This window comes from Tursiops truncatus, chromosome X (assembly GCF_011762595.2).
Source record: "Tursiops truncatus isolate mTurTru1 chromosome X, mTurTru1.mat.Y, whole genome shotgun sequence".
Taxonomy (NCBI): Eukaryota; Metazoa; Chordata; class Mammalia; order Artiodactyla; family Delphinidae; genus Tursiops; species Tursiops truncatus.
This window is the reverse complement of record NC_047055.1, coordinates 78943059-78962290: the sequence shown is the minus strand read 5'-3', so window position 1 is coordinate 78962290 and position 19232 is coordinate 78943059. Positions and strand designations below refer to the sequence as shown.

General features: G+C 41.2%; 1 protein-coding gene across 2 annotated transcripts in view; it reads right to left on the bottom strand.

Moving 5' to 3' along the window:
• Positions 1 to 19162, bottom strand: part of ITGB1BP2 (integrin subunit beta 1 binding protein 2) — a 42148-nt gene extending 22986 nt beyond the window's left edge. The window contains exons 1-11 of one of the 2 annotated variants that reach the window (XM_033848975.2): positions 18589 to 19162; positions 18283 to 18332; positions 18137 to 18193; positions 17914 to 18059; positions 16942 to 17036; positions 16777 to 16835; positions 16564 to 16634; positions 16345 to 16444; positions 15961 to 16074; positions 15650 to 15712; positions 9459 to 15286 (exon numbers count right to left, since the gene is read on the bottom strand). In XM_033848975.2, coding sequence (XP_033704866.1) covers positions 15059 to 15286; positions 15650 to 15712; positions 15961 to 16074; positions 16345 to 16444; positions 16564 to 16634; positions 16777 to 16835; positions 16942 to 17036; positions 17914 to 18059; positions 18137 to 18193; positions 18283 to 18332; positions 18589 to 18652 — 1047 coding nt within the window. In that variant the 5' untranslated portion in view covers positions 18653 to 19162 and the 3' untranslated portion in view covers positions 9459 to 15058. Of the gene's footprint in view, positions 1 to 9458; positions 15287 to 15649; positions 15713 to 15960; positions 16075 to 16344; positions 16445 to 16563; positions 16635 to 16776; positions 16836 to 16941; positions 17037 to 17913; positions 18060 to 18136; positions 18194 to 18282; positions 18333 to 18588 lie in introns of those variants that run through there. The other variant, XM_073799005.1, reaches the window with a different exon arrangement.
• Positions 19163 to 19232: the final 70 nt, after the last annotated feature.

Genomic DNA, 19232 nt, shown 5'->3' with positions numbered 1-19232 from the left:
ACATACCATTTTGTACCATTTGAATATTTTACCTTATGCTTGTAGTACCTTAAAAATATTTTCTCAGTAGGCTAGGGACAGGAGAATTTTATAACTTGATAAAGAATATAGAAAACAACTGCCATCATCATACTTAATAGTGAAATACTAGTGGCATTCACCTTAAAGTCAGAACAAAACCAAGAATATTCACCTGCTTTCACAACTATTACTGAACGTTGCTCTCCAGGTTCTAGTCAAAGCATTAAGACAAGAGAAGATAAGTTATAAATGTTGGGCTTCCCCGGTGGCGCAGTGGTTGAGAGTCCGCCTGCCGATGCAGGGGACACGGGTTCGTGCCCCGGTCCGGGAAGATCCCACATGCCGCGGAGCGGCTGGGCCCATGAGCATGGCCGCTGAGCCTGCGCGTCTGGAGCCTGTGCTCCACAACGGGAGAGGCCACAACAGTGAGAGGCCCGCGCACCGCGATGAAGAGTGGCCCCCGCTCGCCGCAACTGGAGAAAGCCCTCGCACAGAAGCGAAGACCCAACACGGCCCAAAATAAATAAATTAATTAAAAAAAAAAAAGAATCCGCCTGCCTACTGAATAATATTCCACTGTCTAGATATATCACAGTTTATCCATTCACCTACTGAGGGACATCATAGTTGCTTCCAAGCTTTGTCAATTATGAATAAAGTTGCTATAAACATTTGCATGGAGGTTTTTGTGTCGCTGTAAGTTTTCAATTCATTTGGGTAAATACCAAAGTGTATGACTGCTGGATTGTATGGTAAGAATACGTTTAAAGTTGTAAAAAAACCACCAAACTGGCTGTGTTATTTTGTATTCCCACCAGCAATAAATGAGAGTTCCTGTTTCTCTTAAAAAAAACAGAAAAGAAAAGAATCTGTCTGCCAATGCAGGAGACATGGGTTTGATCCCTGGTCTGGGAAGATCCCACATGCTGTGGAGTAACTAAGCCTGTGCGCCACAACTACTGAGCCTGCGCTCTACAGCCTGCAAGCCATAACTACTGAGCTTGCGTGCCACAACTACTGAAGCCCACACGCCTAGAGCCTGTGCTCCGCAACAAGAGAAGCCACTGCAATGAGAAGCCCACGCACTGCAACAAAGAGTAGCCCCTGCTCGCCACAAGTAAAGAAAGCCTGCGCACAGCAACGAAGACCCAACGCAGCCAAAAATAAATAAATAAATAAAATTTTAAAATGTTGTAAAGTAAGCGTCATAAAATGTCCTTGTTTATATATGTTATATCGATAATCTAAGAGAATGAACTGATATACTATTAAAATTAAACAGAAATAGAGTTTAAGTTTTAAATCAATAACTTTTCTCTATAAAAACAATATCCAATTAGAAAATATAATGGGGGGAAAAGATCCCATTCACAGCAGTGAAAAAAAAAATGATAGGAATAAACCTAACAAGAAACGTACAAAATAATGACATGAATAAAATTACAAAATATTACCGAAGGCTCTAGGTATGAATATTTGACAAATGGATAGATGTATAATATTCCTGAATGAGAAGTTTCATAATTTAAATTTTTTTTCAAAGAAGTATAAATTCCTATAACAATCTCTTTGGGATTTGAGAGGATAGGGTGGGAGTACTGAACAAGTTGGTTCTGAAGTTCATCTGGAAGAACACATAAAAAGAGCCAAGGAACTTTTAAAAGATAGAAATGAGGGAAGACTTACCTACTAGATATCAAATTATTATATAAAGCTGTGATATGGTTCAAGAATAGACAAATATATGAATGGAACTGAATAGAGAGGCGGTTACGTGTGAGAATTTAGTATACAACAAATATAGCATTCCAAATCCTGTCTGAGGCACCACTGAAAGTGTACCAAAATAATATATAAAATATGTACAAACCCAAAAGGACAAAAAGTTCTTGGGGTTTTCTAGATGCAAGAGAAATGGTAGCTGAAATAGTAGCTGGGAAGAAATTTTGGTCTAGTACAAAGGATACAGATAAGAAGGGGCCATTTTACCAGTAAAACTATGGAAAGATACAAGACACCAGGTACAGCAGAGGATGGACATGACATATGGGGCTGAAAACAGAGTTTAATTGAAATTCTGTACATTAATACAGTAAACCCCCCCTTATTTGCAGGGGATACTTTCCAAGACCCCCAGTTGATGCCTGAAACCACCACGGATAGTACCAAAACCTATATATACTATGTCTTTCCCCCTATACATACCTATGATAAAGTTTAATTTATAAATTAGGTACAGTAAGAAAATATCCGAATTGCCAGCATCTACTCTTGCACTTTGGGGCCATTATTAAGTAAAATAAGGGTTTCTTGATTACAAGCACTGTGATACTGAGACCTCTGATAACCTCCAGGAGGTTACTAAGTGACTGATAAGAGGGTAGTGTATATAGCATGGATATGCTGGACAAAGGGATGATTTACATCTGGAGTGGGATGTCACAAGATTTCATCTTGCTATTCATAACTGTGTTCAATTTAAAACGTATAACCCAATCAAAAAATGGGCAGAAGACCCAAACAGACATTTCTCCAAAGAAGACATACAGATGGCCAATAGGCACATGAAAAGATGCTCATCATCGCTAATTATTAGAGAAATGCAAATCAAAACTACAATGAGGTACCACCTCACACCAGTCAGAATGGCCATCATTAAAAGTTCTACAGGGCTTCCTTGGTGGCGCAGTGGTTGAGAGTCTGCCTGCCGATGCAGGGGACGCGGGTTCGTGCCCCGGTCCGGGAAGATCCCACATGCCACAGAGCGGCTGGGCCTGTGAGCCATGGCCGCTGAGCCTGCGCGTCCGGAGCCTGTGCTCCGCAATGGGAGAGGCCACAACAGTGAGAGGCCCGCATACCGCAAAAAAAAAAAAAAAAAAGTTCTACAAACAATGAATGCTGGAGGGTGTGGAGAAAAGGCAACCCTCCTACAATGTTGGTGGGAATGTAAATTGGTACAGCCACTATGGAGAACAGTATGGAGGTTCCTTAAAAAACTAAAAATAGACCTACCATATGGCCCTGCAATCCCAATCATGGGCATATACCCAAACAAAACTATAATTTGAAAAGATACATGCACCTTTATGTTCATAGCAGCACTATTTATAATAGCCAAGGCATGGAAACGACCTCAATGTCCATCGACAGATGAATGGATAAAGAAGTAACATGGATGGACCTAGAGATTATCATACTAAGCAAAGTAAGTCAGAAAGAGAAAGACAAATACCATATGATAAAACTTATATGTGGAATCTAAAATACGGCACAAATGAACCTATCTACAAAATAAAAACAGACTTACAGATATTGAGAACAGACTTGTGGTTGCCAAGGGGGAGGGGGGTGGGGGAGGGAAGAACTGGGAGTTTGGGATTAGCAGATGTACACTATTATATATAGGATGGATAAACAACAAGGTCCTACTGTATAGCACAGAGAACTGTATTTAATATCCTGTGATAAACCATAATGGAAAAGAATACATATATATATGTATATATGTATAACTGAGTCACTTTGTTATACAGCAGAAATTAAATACAACATTGTAAATCAACTATACTTCAATAAAATTTTTTAAAACTTATGAATTGCTTATTTCTGGAATTGTCCATTTAATATTTTCAGACAACATTTGACTGAGGGTAACTGAAACTGTGGAAAGTGAAACCATGGATAAGGGGGACTACTGTATTCAGTAAAAAATGCTTACCCTTTCCTGTAACCAGAGGAAGTGCAAAATAAAAATGAGATACCATTATTTGCATATCTGGTTGGTAAAAATATTTTTTAATGATAACATAAAGTATTGATGAGGGTATTAGGGAAAATGGTACCTCATACACTGTTGGGTGACCATATAAATTGAAACAGCCTTTGTGGAGGGAAATTGAGCAGTATCTATTAACACTTTAGATGTGTAAAGATGTATATACTTTCCTTCCAGCAATCCCACTTCTAGGAATCTATCCTCAAAAAATAGTAGCACAAATATTCAAAGATACATGTATAACGATTTTCATTGCTGCATAATTTGTAACAATAAAAAATTATAAACAACTTGTGTTCACCAATAGGGGAATAGTTAAATAAATCATGGCATATCCATATGATAAAGTACTATGCAACACAAAAAAGCATGTCAGAGATCTATATATATTGACATGGAAATATCTTAAAGTACAATAAAGTGATATGCTTAATGATTAAGTAAGTTACAGAAAAATATTATAGAATGATTCCAAACTGGCCAAAAAGAAAAAACAAATTTCTCTATATAAATGCAGGTATCTGCTCAGATTTTTACTGTCTGTACATGTTATATGCCAATATCTGTTTGTAAATATATAGAAAATATTTGTAATGATACACACCAAACTGCTAACAGTGACTTTCCCTGAGAACAATTTAAGTGTTCAAATATTGTATTTTCCATTTTTTTCACATCTGCGAGTTTTTTTGTTTTTTTAAAGATGAAGGGAGCTCATACAAAGTAAGTTGAATGTTTAAGTGTCACATTGAGGCAGACGATACTCAAATCTATCTTCAGCGCTGACTTTTCTCATGAACTCTAATTTTGCATTTACAATTCACTGCCTGCTAGCATTTCCACTCTTATGCTTTGCCATCATTTCAAACTCGTACCTAAAATAAAATTCATTAGCGGATTATTCAAATAATATTAGTTCTAGTTCTCAGTTTTCCTGTTTCTGTTAAAAGTACTAGCCTTCTACCGTTACTTAAGTTTGAAGCCTTGGAGTAATTATTTTATACCCTTCCCTCCCCTATCAGAAAAAAAAAATCAAGTCCAAGTTTTTTTCTTCCTTTTAAATAATAACTTTTGGGGAAAAACAAAAGACCCCAAATAGCCAACGTAATCTTGAGAAAGAAAAATGGAGTTGGAGGAATCAGGCTCCCTGACTTCAAACTATACCACAAAGCTACAGTAATCAAGACAGTATGGTACTGGCACAAAAACAGAAATATAGACCAATGGTACAGGATAGAATGCCCAGAGATAAAAAACCCACACACATATGGTCACCTAATTTACGACAAAGGAGGCAAGAACATACAATGGAGAAAAGACAGCTTCTTCAATAAGTGGTGCTGGGAAAACTGGACAGCTGCATGTAAAAGAATGAAATTAGAACACTATCTAACACCATACACAAAAATAAACTCCAAATGGATTAAAGACCTAAATGTAAGACCAGACATTATAAAACTCTTAGAGGAAAACATAGGAAAAACACTCTTTGACATAAACCACAGCAAGACCTTTTTTGACCCACCTTCTAGAGTAATGGAAATAAAAACAAAAATAAACAAATGGGGGGACTTCCCTGGTGGCACAGTGGTTAAGAATCCACCTGCCAGTGCAGGGGACATGGGTTCGAGCACTGGTCTGGGAAGATCCCACATGCCACGGAGCAACAAAGCCCATGCACCACAACTACTGAGCCTGTGCTCTAGAGCCCGTGAGCCACAACTATGGATCCTGCATGCCTAGAGTCTGTGCTCTGCAACAAGAGAAGCCACTGCAATAAGAAGCCTGAGCACCACAATGAAGAGTAGCCCCCGCTCGCCACAACTAGAGAAAGCCTGTGCGCAGCAACGAAGACCCAATGCAGCCAAAAGTAAACACATAAAATAAATAAATTTATTTAAAAAAAACAAATGGGACTTAAACTTAAAAGCTATGCACAGCAAAGGAAACCATAAACAAGACAAAAAGACAACCCTCAGAATGAGAGAACATATTTGCAAATGAAACAACAGACAAAGGATTAATCTCCAAAATATACAAACAGCTCATGGAGCTCAATATCAAAAAAACAAATAATCCAATTAAAAAATGGGCAGAAGAACTAAATAAACATTTCCCCAAGGAAGACATACAGATGGCTAAGAGGCACATGAAAAGATGCTCAACATCACAATTAGAGAAATGCAAATCAAAACGACAATGAGGTATCACCTCACGCCAGTCAGAATGGCCATTATCAAAAAATCTAGAAACAATAAATGCTGGAAAGGGTGTGGTGAAAAGGGAACCCTCCTGCACTGTTGGTGGGAATGTAAATTGATACAACCACTCTGGAAAACAGTATGGAGGTTCCTTAGAAAACTAAAAATAGAATAGAACTACTTTTTTTTTTTTAATGATGTCTTTCTTGGTCAGGACATTTCAGCTGGCTGCTTTTTTTTTTTTGTAAGATGTTGGGGGTAGGAGTTTATTAATTAATTAATTTATTTTTGCTGTGTTGCATCTTCGTTTCTGTGCGAGGGCTTTCTCTAGTTGTGGCAAGCGGGGGCCACTCTTCATCGCAGTGCACGGGCCTCTCACTATCGCAGCCTCTCTTGTTGTGGAGCACAGGCTCCAGACGCGCAGGCTCAGTAATTGTGGCTCACAGGCCTAGTTGCTCCGTGGCATGTGGGATCCTCCCAGACCAGGGCTCGAACCTGTGTCCCCTGCATTAGCAGGCAGATTCTCAACCACTGTGCCACCAGCAATCCTACTCCTGGGCATATACCCTGAGAAAACCATAATTCCAAAAGAGACATGTACCATAATGTTCATTGCAGCACTATTTACAATAGCCAGGACATGGAACCAACCTAAATGTCCATCGACAGATGAATGGATAAAGAAGATGTGGCACATATATACAATGGAATATTACTCAGCCATAAAAAGAAATGAAACTGAGTTATTTGTAGTGAGGTGGATGGACCTAGAGTCTGTCATACAGAGTGAAATTACTCAGAAAAACAAATACCAAATGCTAATGCGTATATATGGAATCTAAAAAAACGGCACTGATGAACCTAGTGGCAGGGCAGGACTAAAGATGTAGATATAGAGAATGGACTTGAGGACACGGGGTGGGAGGGGGAAGCTGGGGCGAAGTGAGAGTAGCATCGACATATATACACTACCGAATGTAAAATAGTTAGCTAGTGGGAAGCAGCCGCATAGCACAGGGAGATCAGCTCGGTGCTTTGCGATAACCCAGAGGAGTGGGATAGGGAGGATGGGAGGGAGGCTCAAGAGTGAGGGGATATGGGGACATATGTATGCATATGGCTGATTCACTTTAGTGTACAACAGAAACTAACACAGTATTGTGAAGCAATTATACTCCAATAAAGATCTATTAAGAAAACAATACCTTATATGTTTCCTTCATATCTTTCTTTGCCACCATAATTCAGGCCCTTCAATCAACAAACATTTATTAAGCACATATTATATATGTGCTAGGCAGTTTTAGGTGCTGGGTATAGTGAAGAAAGACATATGCTAGTGAAAGAGAGAAATAATGTATAAGCAAAAAAATAATTATGCAATAATATTGTTAGCATTTATAATGCTTATCCTGTACTAGGCACTGTGATAAGCTATGAGATAGATATGTTATCTCATTTAATATTCCTAATGACCCTATGACATAGGCACCGTTATTAATCCCATTTTATAGTTGGGGAAACTGAGGTCCATAGCTCTTAAGTAGTTTAAGGTCACATAGCCAGTAAGTAGTCAAGATTTGAACCCAGGCAGCGTGATGTTATAGTTTGTCCTCTTAACTGTTATGCTATATTGCTTCTCATGTAAGGAAACCTCAGTTGATGATAAGGGATATGGGGAAAATAAAACAGGGTAATGTGAGAGTAACTTGGAGAGTGGGTGCTTATTTAGAGAAGATGGTCAAGAAAGGCTCTACCTTTTTTTATGGAAGAACTCAAGTTTGACCTGTGAAACTTCTCACTCAGCAGTTTGCCAATTGCATAGGCATCATGCAGTTACTCTATCTGTATTTCCTGCAAATTGGCAGCTGGATCCAAAGACTAGATCAAACTGAGGTTCCATCCCTTTCGTATGACTACAGGATAGACATAATGTCTGATGTCTTTTTATAATCTTAGAAGCTGCTGATGCTCACTATCTCTTTATCAAGGATTGCAAAATGGTGATATTCTAAGTTCATTTCTTTTTATTAATTGGAATCGTTTTGGAAAACATGTCCTTTCATCTACTATTTTGTTACCCAGTTCATCTAGGAAAGGAAGGATAAATGCTTGATTCTCTCCCTTTATTGATTAAATTTTGAAATAATGAATTGTTTCTCTATCATGAGTGGTGATATTTGAGCTGAGACTTGTGAGTGACAAGAAAGAGCCAGCTATTCAAAGACCTGGAGGAAGATTATTCCAGGTAGGGGGAACAGATAGTACAGGGGCACTGAGGAAGGAGTGAGTTGCATAAGTTCAAGGAACACAGAAGACCAGCAATGGCCACATTACTTTCACTCCTACCTGTGTTATGGACTGAATGTTTGTGTCCCTCTAAAATTCATACATTGAAATCCTATCCCCCATTGTGATGGTATTAGGAGATGGGGCTTTGGGGAGGTAATTAGGATTAGATGAGGTCATGAATGGGATTAGTGCCTTTGTAAGAGTCATGAGAGAGCTTGCTTCGTGTCTTTGCTCTCCACCTGATAGATGTCCCTCACCAGAACTTGACCATACTGGCACCCTAATCTCAGACTTCCAGCCTCCAGAACTGTGATGAATAAATTTATGTTGTTTATAAGCCACCAAGTCTATGGTACTTTGTTATAGCAGCCTGAACTAAGACATATCTCTTAAATCCATTATTCTCTCCTCCATTCTTACTACCACACCCACTTAGTCTGAGGTCTCATCTTTCTCCCCTGCACCACTGTGATTATCTTCAACTGGTTTCACTGCCTCCAAGTATCTATCTCTTCCACCCTAGTCAATTAACTTCTTACCTACCAAAAGCTTTCAATTCAGTGTATAATTCTTTTTGGTGTGAACACATCTATAATTTTATTAACGGATGTCACTGGCAAAATAACAGTGATTTAATGGAAGGAGGTGTTTGCTGGAAAGTATGCTGGACACCAAAGAGCACAGGCTTTCTACTCAAACCTGGATTTGTGTCCCAGCTCTGACACTTGATAGCTATGTGACCTAGAGAAAATTACATAACCCCCCTGAAGCTCAGTTTCCTCAACTATTAAAAAAAAATAATGCTTTTAATACATTGTTGTGAGAATTAAATGAGAATATAAAATCTCATTTGATATATATAATATAGAGAGATAACAGAAAAAATGTGTATATATATATATATATATATACATATTTTATTACAGTGCTTAGATCATAGTAAAGAGTAGGGTTTTTTTTGTAATTACTCCTCCCACCATGTGCCTTGCAGAATTTCCAGCTTTAGTGATGAATTCCACCTGTTTAAACTTCAGTCATTGCTAAGAGCTGTCTGACAGCCATCTGAGAATATCCAAAAGCTAAGGACCCAACGGGGATCTTTGAAGAGGAGCTTGATATCACATCCCTGTAGCCTAGCAGAGTCCCTTCGACAAGCCTATCTGGGAACCAGCGAGGCCCTTAGTTGATCAGTGATATCTCACACTGATATAACGCTTTCCCAACCACTTTTTGTCTCTGATCACCTCATCCCTAACCTAAGTGGGACCCCTGGGCACTTTACCTCTCACTTCATCCAGATCAGTAATTATCTCCCAGTTACACCAGATTTAGTGTTACTGACTCTGGGACCCCTGCTTCCACTGTCCTCTTTTTCCCTTTCTGCTCCCAAAGTCCAAGAACACTGCTAGAGGGAGAACCAAGCAGACCAATATGAATTCATGCTGTCCAATTTCAACTTGGCCCTTGCAGCTGCTCAGCAACCCTTTTATTTGTCTCATACATTCCCTGGCACTCTCCCCACAGAGGCTGTTCCAGACCTTCCTCTTCTCATATTCCAGCTCCTCCTGTTCCACTCCTTCAGACTAGTACACAAACTTTCATCAGATGTTTGACAATTCAGTAACATTTTAAAAAGCTTTTTAATGGAGAATTTAAAACATGTAAAAAAGTAGACTGGATAGTATAATGAATCCCCATTTACCAAACACTCAGCTTCAACTAGTATCAACTCTTGGGCACTCTTGTTTCATCTATTTCTCCGTCCTGTAATATTTTGGAGCAGATCCCAGACAAGACATCATTCCATACCTAAATATTTCAGTATGTATCTTTAAAAGTTAAGGATCCTTTTAAAAAAAATCATAATGGTAATATCATTAGCACACATAAAATAAGCAATATTTCCTTAATATCATCAAATACCAAGTCAGCATTTAAATTTCCAATAGTTTCATAAATGTCAAAAGAATTTTTTACAGCTTTTTTGGTTTCAATTAGTATCCATATAAAGTCCACACATTGTGATTGGTGGATATGTATTATATGTCACTTTTAAACTGAAGGTTCCCCTTCATTTCTTTTTTTCCTTGCAATATTTTTGTTGAGGAAGTTGGACTGTTTTTCAGTAGTTTCACAGTCTGGGTTTTGCCAATTCCATCTCTGTTGTATAGATTAACATGTTTCCTTGACCTCCGTTTGTTGTATATATTGGTAAGATCAGTAATGTCTGTACAATGCATATTCTATATTCATTGTCCTGCTTTCAATGGTGTGAGGAAATTGTCCATGTGACCAAAGAAATGGAAGGTGTCTGGCCCGGAGACTTACTCAGGAAGGAGCTAGGACCTCTTTAGCAGGACTGAAACAGATGGCTCGATAAATAGTAACTGGAGGTCCAGGCAAGATAGAATGGGTGAGGGGCCATGTAGTGTCAGATTTCTACTCTGCTGGTATGTAGAGCAGGACAGTCAGGAAAGCAGATCATGCTGAAGTCAGAACTAGAAAAGGAGAGGTAGCACTTGAGGCAGCAGGTGGGATTATTTCTCAGGGGATTACTCTACTTGCTATACCCTGTTTTCTAAATATATTGTACTCATTTTCACCTCTGTGCCTTTGCCCCGGATGTTTCCTCTGCTTGGAATATCATCTCCTGTCTCTCCACCTATCCAAATCCTACTTATCTTTAACAACCAGTACAAGTTCCCTCCTTTCCGTATTTTTGCTTGTAGAGTCATAAAGTATCTCTGAAAGGATAAATAAGAGATCAAGAACATTGATTGCTTTCCCGGGAAGGAAACTGGATGGCTAGAGAACAGGGCTGGAAGGGAGAAAGATATTACTGATTTGCTGCAGGAGGGACAGTTAATCAGATGAAAGTGTCTAATATAAAATCTGTGTAAGTAGAAGCAGGGAGATTGGAATTTGTAGTCTGAGGAGAAAGAAGAAGTTCTGGAACAGCCTCTGTGGGGAGAGTGCCAGGGAATGTATGAGACAAATAAAAGGGTTGCTGAGCAGCTGCAAGGGCCAAGTTGAAACTGGACAGCATGAATTCATATTGGTCTGCTTGGTTCTCCCTCTAGCAGTGTTCTTGGACTTTGGGAGCAGAAAGGGAAAAAGAGGACAGTGGAAGCAGGGGTCCCAGAGTCAGTAACACTAAATCTGGTGTAACTGGGAGATAATTACTGATCTGGATGAAGTGAGAGGTAAAGTGCCCAGGGGTCCCACTTAGGTTAGGGATGAGGTGATCAGAGACAAAAAGTGGTTGGGAAAGCGTTATATCAGTGTGAGATATCACTGATCAACTAAGGGCCTCGCTGGTTCCCAGATAGGCTTGTCGAAGGGACTCTGCTAGGCTACAGGATGCGATATCAAGCTCCTCTTCTAAGATCCCTGTTGGGTCCTTAGCTTTTGGATATTCTCAGATGGCTCTAGAACAATGACTGAGGTTTTAATCAGTAGCCATGTGACCTCAGGCTAGCTATGTCCTTCTCTGAGCTTTGGTTTCCTCATCTATAAAAATTGGGGATAATAATACCTACCTCACAGAGCAGATGTGAGGATTAAATAAAATAATGTGGGTAGAAGTGCCCCACACAGTGGCATTCTATACATGATACTTTACTCCCTCAGCAGGTGAATACAATCTTCCTTAATCCTAAAGTTGATGCAATGGTATGGTAAATATGTTATCACTTTATAGACTAGCAAAACCTGACTGTCAAGAAAAATCCTATTTTTGGGAATTCCCTGGCGATCCAATGGTTAGGACCCGGTGCTCTCTGCTGGGACCCGGCTTCGATCCCTAATAGGGAAATTAAGATCCCACAAGCCACGAGGCAGCTGAGGGAGTAAATCTGACTCAAGCGAGACTCAAAAAAGAGATATCAGTCCCCTAAATTAAGAATCTACATTTAAGGGGATTCCCTGGTGGTCCAGTGATTAGAACTCGGCGCTTTCACTACCACGGGCCTGGGTTCAATCCCTGGTTGGGGATCTAAGATCCTCCAAGCCATGTGGCGCAGCCAAAAAGAAAAAAATCTACTTTTAAAAAGAAAAGGCCGGGCTTCCCTGGTCGCGCAGTGGTTAAGAATCCGCCTGCCAAGGCAGGGGACACGGGTTCGAGCCCTGATCCGGGAAGATCCCACATGCCATGGAGCAACTAAGCCCATGCGCCACAACTACTGAGCCTGTGCTCTAGAGCCCGCGAGCCACAACTACTGAGCCCGCACGCCTAGAGCCTGTGCTCCGCAACAAGAGAAGCCACCGCAGTGAGAAGCCTGCACCGCAACGAAGAGTAGCGGCCACTCGCCGCAACTAGAGAAAGCCCGTGCACAGCAATAAAGACCCAACGCAGCCAAAAATCAATTAAAAGAAAAAAAAGGCCTATAATGCCTTTTTAACTCTCTTTTAAATCATGTTCAAAATCCTTGATCTAGCATTTTAGGCTCTTGCCAATCTAGCGACACTTCACTTGACTTTTTTGTTCCCTTGCTTAAACATACCCTTCTGAGGGAATTCCCTGGTGGCCCAGTGGTTAGGGCTCTGCGCTTCCACTGCAGGGGGTATGGGTTCAATCCCTGGTTGGGGAACCAATACCCTCTGATATGTTAGCAGTGGTTACAAACAGCAAAAGGACTAAGCTTGGAGAGAATCTGAAGAGGAGCATTTACTTCTTACTCCATATACTTCTGCATTGAGTCTTTTACAGTGACAATATGTATTGCTTTGGAATTTATAATAAAACACAAAAAGTAAAATAGAACAACTTCCTACCCAAGCCTGGCTCTCCCTACTCTTCCATATCTATCCAAATTTCTCATTCTTCAAATTTCCATTCAAAATATATTTCTTAACCCTCACATTTATGGTTAAGTGGTTTTCAACTAGGGTGCTAGGACAATTCAATGGGGACAGAATAGTCTCTTCCACAAATGGTCCTGGGACAACTGGATATCCATATGCAAAAATGTAAAGTTGGACCCCTACCTCGTACCACATACAAAAACTAACTCGATGGATCAAAGACCTAAATGTAAGAGCTAAAACTATAAAACTCTCAGAAAACATAGGAGTAAATTTTCATGACCTTGGATTAGGCAATGGTTTCTAGGATATGACATCAAAAGCATAAGCAACCAAAGGAAAAATGGATAAATTAGACTTCATAAAAATTAAAAAATTTTGTGTATCAAAGGACACCATCAAGGAAGTGTAAAGACAACACAGAGAATGGGAGAAAATATTTATAAGTCATATATCTGACAAGAGACTTGTCTCCAGAATATATTTTTAAAATACAACTCAATAAAAAGACAAACAACCCTATTAACAAATGGGCAAAGGATTTGTATAGACGTTTCTCCAAATAAGATACAAAAATGGCCAATAAGTACATGTAAAGATGCTCAGCATCATTAGCCATCAGGGAAAGTCAAAGTAAAACCACAATGAGATTCTACTTCACACTCACTAGGATGGCCGTAATAAAAAAAGACAAGTAACAAGAGTGTTATTGAGGATGTGGAGAAATTGGAACCCTCATACACTGCTGGTGGGAATGTAAAATGGTGCAGCCTCTTTGGAAAACAGTCTGGCAGTTCCTCAAAAGGTTAAAAGTTACCATTTGACCCAGAAATTACATTCCAATTACACTTGGTATATATGCAAGAGAAATGAAAACATATGTCCACATAAAAACTTGAACATGAATGCATGGGAGCATTATTATAGGAGCGTTATTCATAATAGCCAAAAAGTGGGAACAACCCAAATATACCTCAACTGATGAAGAGATAAACACAAGTGGTATATCCACACAGTGAAATATTATTTGGCCATTAAAAGGAATGAAGTACTGATACATGCTATAACATGGATGAACCTTGAAAACATTATCCTAAGTGAAAGAAGCCTGTCACAAACAACCACATATTGTATGATTCCATTCATATGAAATATCCAGCATAGGTAAATCCACAGAGGCAGAAAGTAGATAAGTGGTTGCCTAGGGCTATGAGTTTGGGGGGGACACTGGGAGTGACTGCTAATGGGTACAGAGTTTATTTTTGGAGTGATGAAAACATTGTAAAATTGATTGTGGTTGTACAACTCTGAGTACACTAAAAAAAAAAAACCCTGAATTTTACACTTTGAACGGGCAAATTGTATGGGGTGTGTATTGTATCTAATTAAAGCTGTAAAAAATGTACTTCTTCCATGGAGCTTTCCCTTTCTACTACAGTCCACATTAATCACTCCATTCTCTCAACTCCTACAGCTTTTCAAAACTGTACTGCACAATTTAGCACTCAGTTAAACTACCTGATAATGTTTATTATTATCTCATGTAGAGCCTTGACTTGTCAGCCTGACTACAATTTTCCTGAGAGGAATGAATGAGTCTTCTGTTTCTCAGATACCTCTAAACCACCTAACATATAACTGGGCACATAGTAAGTACTCAGTAAATACTTGGTGGTTGTGAAGAATTGATTACATGTGCTTTTTCCACACATGTGTGTTGCACACACACGGAAGTTGGAGGGAACGAATACAATCTTAGATAGTGAGGTGAGAGAACGACACTATGTGAAACTGCAGAATACAAGATTTATTTAAGGGAAAAAAACAGAATGGTTGGGACACTTTTGTTCTCCCCTCCTTCTGCCTCCTGCTGCTCAATGACACCACATGGCCAACCATATCCTGGTCTCTGAGATCCTAAGGGAGTCACTGAGGTCCTATCTAGACACTTGACTGTCTGGTGTCACTACTCCCCCATCACTTCCTCCTCTTCCTCCTCCTCTGTCCAGCTCAGGTCATCATCTGAATCCTCAGATTCTTCCTCATCCATCTCTAACCCAACCCCTGCCTTAGCCTTCTCAGCCAGTGCATCGGGGTGCTCCAGCTGGGCCCAGGATCCTGGGTCAGCCTTGACCAGGGAGATTTCAACCCGAGATGGCATCAAGGAGACAGAGCTCTGCTCCACGTTTATGACCTGAGGAGGAGGGAAAGATAGTGGAACACAGAAGAGAAAATGAGGAAATCAAAGGGATTGGAGTCAGGGTAGGATGGTGATGAATGACAGGGAGAAAAATAAAAAATGCAAGGTGGGGAAAAATATAGGGAAGAAATAAGTAAGGGAGAGAGAGAAAGAGGAAAGAAAGGGGAGTTGGAGGGGGGGAGAGGGAGAAAAAGAGGGAGGAAGAGGGAGAGAGAGAGAATATCAAAGCAAATGAAGAGAAAACCTCCACTTTCCCACTACAACTCCTTCCCTCAAGACACCCTCTATTCATTCCAGCCTGGCCCTTCTTTTTACCCCATCTGCCTCCCCCTCCTGTGCCCCCTTATCTTCACTTACCCCCCAGAGCTTCATCTGTGCTTGGAACACACGGTTACCATCAAAGACAATGTGGACATGAAGCTGAGAGAAAAGAATTACAGGGGTAGTAACAATCCCAGAAGGTCAGAACAAGTAATTACGACAGAGAAGCAGGCCAGTGGTGTAATCCCTACATCCACGGGTCAGCCAGATAACCCTGACCTAACAGCTCTACCTTCCTCTCAGAGGACTATGGAGCCTACATGTTTACTGCCTACAACGACTCTGCCTGTAAGATTATAATATCACCCAATTCACTGGCTTCCCATCCAGCATCAGACGTTCCTCACCTCAGTTTGACTGGCCTTCACCCAGTTGAACGCAGGAAGTGGAATCTGGCCGTATACAGTCACCACTACTAAGGAATCTGTCTGGTGCCAATCATGACGGCAAGACGCTGGCAGCTAAAAAGAAGACGTGAAAAGTGGGTGGTAAGAATGAACTCTTAACCCAAGGGGCGTTCTCATGGTATATGTGGAGAAGAGACAGAGAGTGTCAGAAAGATTAACACTACCTCATATTGCAAAACCACGGGGCTGGTAAAGGATAAGGAGCAGAATCTTATTTGGTCCATGCAAAAGGGAGAAGATACAGAGCTTGGCCATGAGGTACAGGGAGAAGAAATTATTTTGGAATTGGGTTCTAATCAAGAGTTCAGGAAAGTCGGGACTTACCTGCTTCCCCCAGTCATGTCTACCAACTCTGCACCCTGGCTGTGCCAGGAATGCCCCAAAATCCAGGGTCTGGATACCACAACAACTCCAAGATTTCATCCTGAGGTAGGAATAGAATTCAACTGACTCTCCTTTCCCGTCCCCACAAGCCCCCACTTCCATCTTAAGGTCAACATTGGGAGAAACCTGTCTCACAGCCCACCCAGTCCCCTCCATCACCCCTCATGGAATCGAGGTGCTCCTGGGTGGTAGGTACATGGAGTAGCATCACTCTCCGGGCCTTGGTAAACCTAAGACAGATAAAGGAGAATCAGGAAAAGAATTGCGTCATTTAAAAATGTACCCTATGCAGCCTCATATCTATACCCAGTTATCCCTCAGGCATGGCATCTCTCAACCACATGCTTGAGTCCTCCACAAACTCTCACTCACAGCATCACATCCTGGGTTCTGGCAGCTGGCACCAGTTTGGATCAGACTACTGTCAAGTCCTGGGCAAAGGAAACAGAGTCAGGAACCCTATTCATTTCCTCCACCCAATTGCCACTTTCACTAAATTCCTGCCTGTGAAGCCTCTCCTACTAAAGACCCACTTACCTGCTCCAGGTTCTTGGTCTAATTCCTTCTGTTCCAGTGCCATTCCCAGGGCTTGGGATATATTTAGCGGAAGCAGCTTTGGAGGCAACTCTGACCTAGGGAGTATGGGTGGGGTGATTTAGTCCTGACCCACTAACCGTGATCAACAGCGCCAACCTTCCCACCACTGGTAATGGAATCGAAGAAGTCTGGTGAAAGTGGAGCAGGGTTAGAGAAGATGGGTAGCAACCCCATTGCCAATTTTCTTCTCTGTGGACATGCCAAATCCTTGAACCCTGGGGAATTCTCCAGGGCTCCTCTTGCCCATCTATTCAGTTGCTCTAAATCCAACCATATTTCTCTGCAGAACTGCATCATTCCCTCTTCTTCTTCATCTAATTAGTTATAGACCTAATATGACTTTCTTCTGTTGCTCATACTATTTCCACAAAATTAACTTATTCTTCTCTGCAGTCTCCTGGCTGCCAATACTACTACATCCTTTTCTTGATGCAAACCTTATTTTAAAGCTCTTTTCCAAAAGAAAAAAAAAGTCATTCTCAACAATCCCCCTTGTATTATAACTAAGTATGTATTCACGAGAGGCTATCTACTCTATTGATTCAAAATACCTATCCCAGGACTTCCCTGGCGGTCCAGTGGTTAACTGTGCTTCCACTGCATGGGCACGGGTTCAATCCCTGGTCAGGGAACTAAGATCCCACATGCCAGACGGAGCGGCCAAAAAAACCCCCAAAAAAACAAAACAAAAAAACCCCACAGAATACCTATCCCATCACCCCGTACCACTTTAGCACAAAGGACATTATTTCCGGACACAAATTTCACCTAAGGCACCAAAGATACACCAAGCCTTGACCCTTGGGTCTCCTGACACCTCTAGTGACTAGTCCCCAAACCTCAATGACCCATTAATCACCCCTAGTAAGCTCCGTTAATGTAGGAAAAACCCAGGGACCTCCTCCTCTTTACTTGGGCCTCTCTCGGCGCAAAGTCTCTGCTGACTTTGGAATCGTATTCGGAGGTTTTTGCTCCTGAAGTGAACTGCTTGTGGCAGGGCCCTCAGGTTGAGGGGTCTCAGGGAGCTTCTCAGCACAGTGTGGTCCCACAGTACAGCCCTAGTACAGATAAGGAGAGAGGATTAGGGATAGAATCCTTCTGTTAGGGGCAGAATCCCAGGAAGTAAAGAATTTACCTTGATGTTTAAGAACTCAGAGAAATCTACAGTTCGCTTCCGGCAGCAGGACCAACCCTGATAACAAGAGATCCAGCTCAGCTTAGATTCCTGGCTATATTTCTTTTGCGAAATGCTCTCGCTATCCCCCCTTGCCTATTCCTCACCTTAAGTGCATCATGGAAGATTGGGACCCCAGGGTGATGGCAACAGGAATCTGTGGATACCGGTAGAAGGATCAAGGAAGGAAAGATACTATACCAAACATCACTTCTTACCTTTTTTCCAGGTTTATATGCTTACAGTCTTTCCATATGATGTAAAAAAAATCAGTAAAGACTGAAAATCACTCAGACCAATTAACTATGGCAGGTACACTAAATTTTTCTTTTCTTTCTTCCTTTAACAGAGTGCCCACAGCTGACAACTCCCCCAGCACTCACAGAGCTCCTGGCAAGGTCAGGATTACTCACCAGGAAGGTTGGTTTGGGGGTCAAAGTGCTGCCCACAGCCTTTGTTACGGCAGAGTAGAGACATGGAGGCGTTGGTAGAATTATTGAAAGGGTGTTTCAAGGAGTCTGGCTGCCGAGTGGGGAACACCTCTTAGTCTGGAGGCTTTTAGCTGCCTGGAAGGGCCAGCTGTTTCTATCTTTAGTTCAGGAGGCGTACACCTCCTAACATGGGCAAGGGAACTTCAATTGGTCTGCCCAGCCAATAGGAAAGAGCTCAGGAACATTTTAGCTCTGAGGCTCAAGAAAAAAGGATCAAGCAGAGTAGGGCTTGGAACTTGGGTGAGGTCAGCTAACCACTGCTGAGACGGTTTTAGATTTACCATGCCAATTCCAAGCCTCTGACATACCAGCAGCTGCTCAGAAATGAATACCAATTTTGAGCCCCCTCCCAGCTTGAAGGTATCCCAATTCCTCCAGCCCATTTTCTCCCTTTCAGAGCAGCAGCTTTCCTCCCATCCTCATTACTTCTGTGTACCACCAATAGCCCCGGATCTTTGTCAACCACTTCAGTCATAGCATGCATCCAACCTCCCCATGTTTGCCTGGATAGATGATTAATACTTTAAGCAAAAGGTCATAAAGGATTATTCTTATAGCCTTGTGCT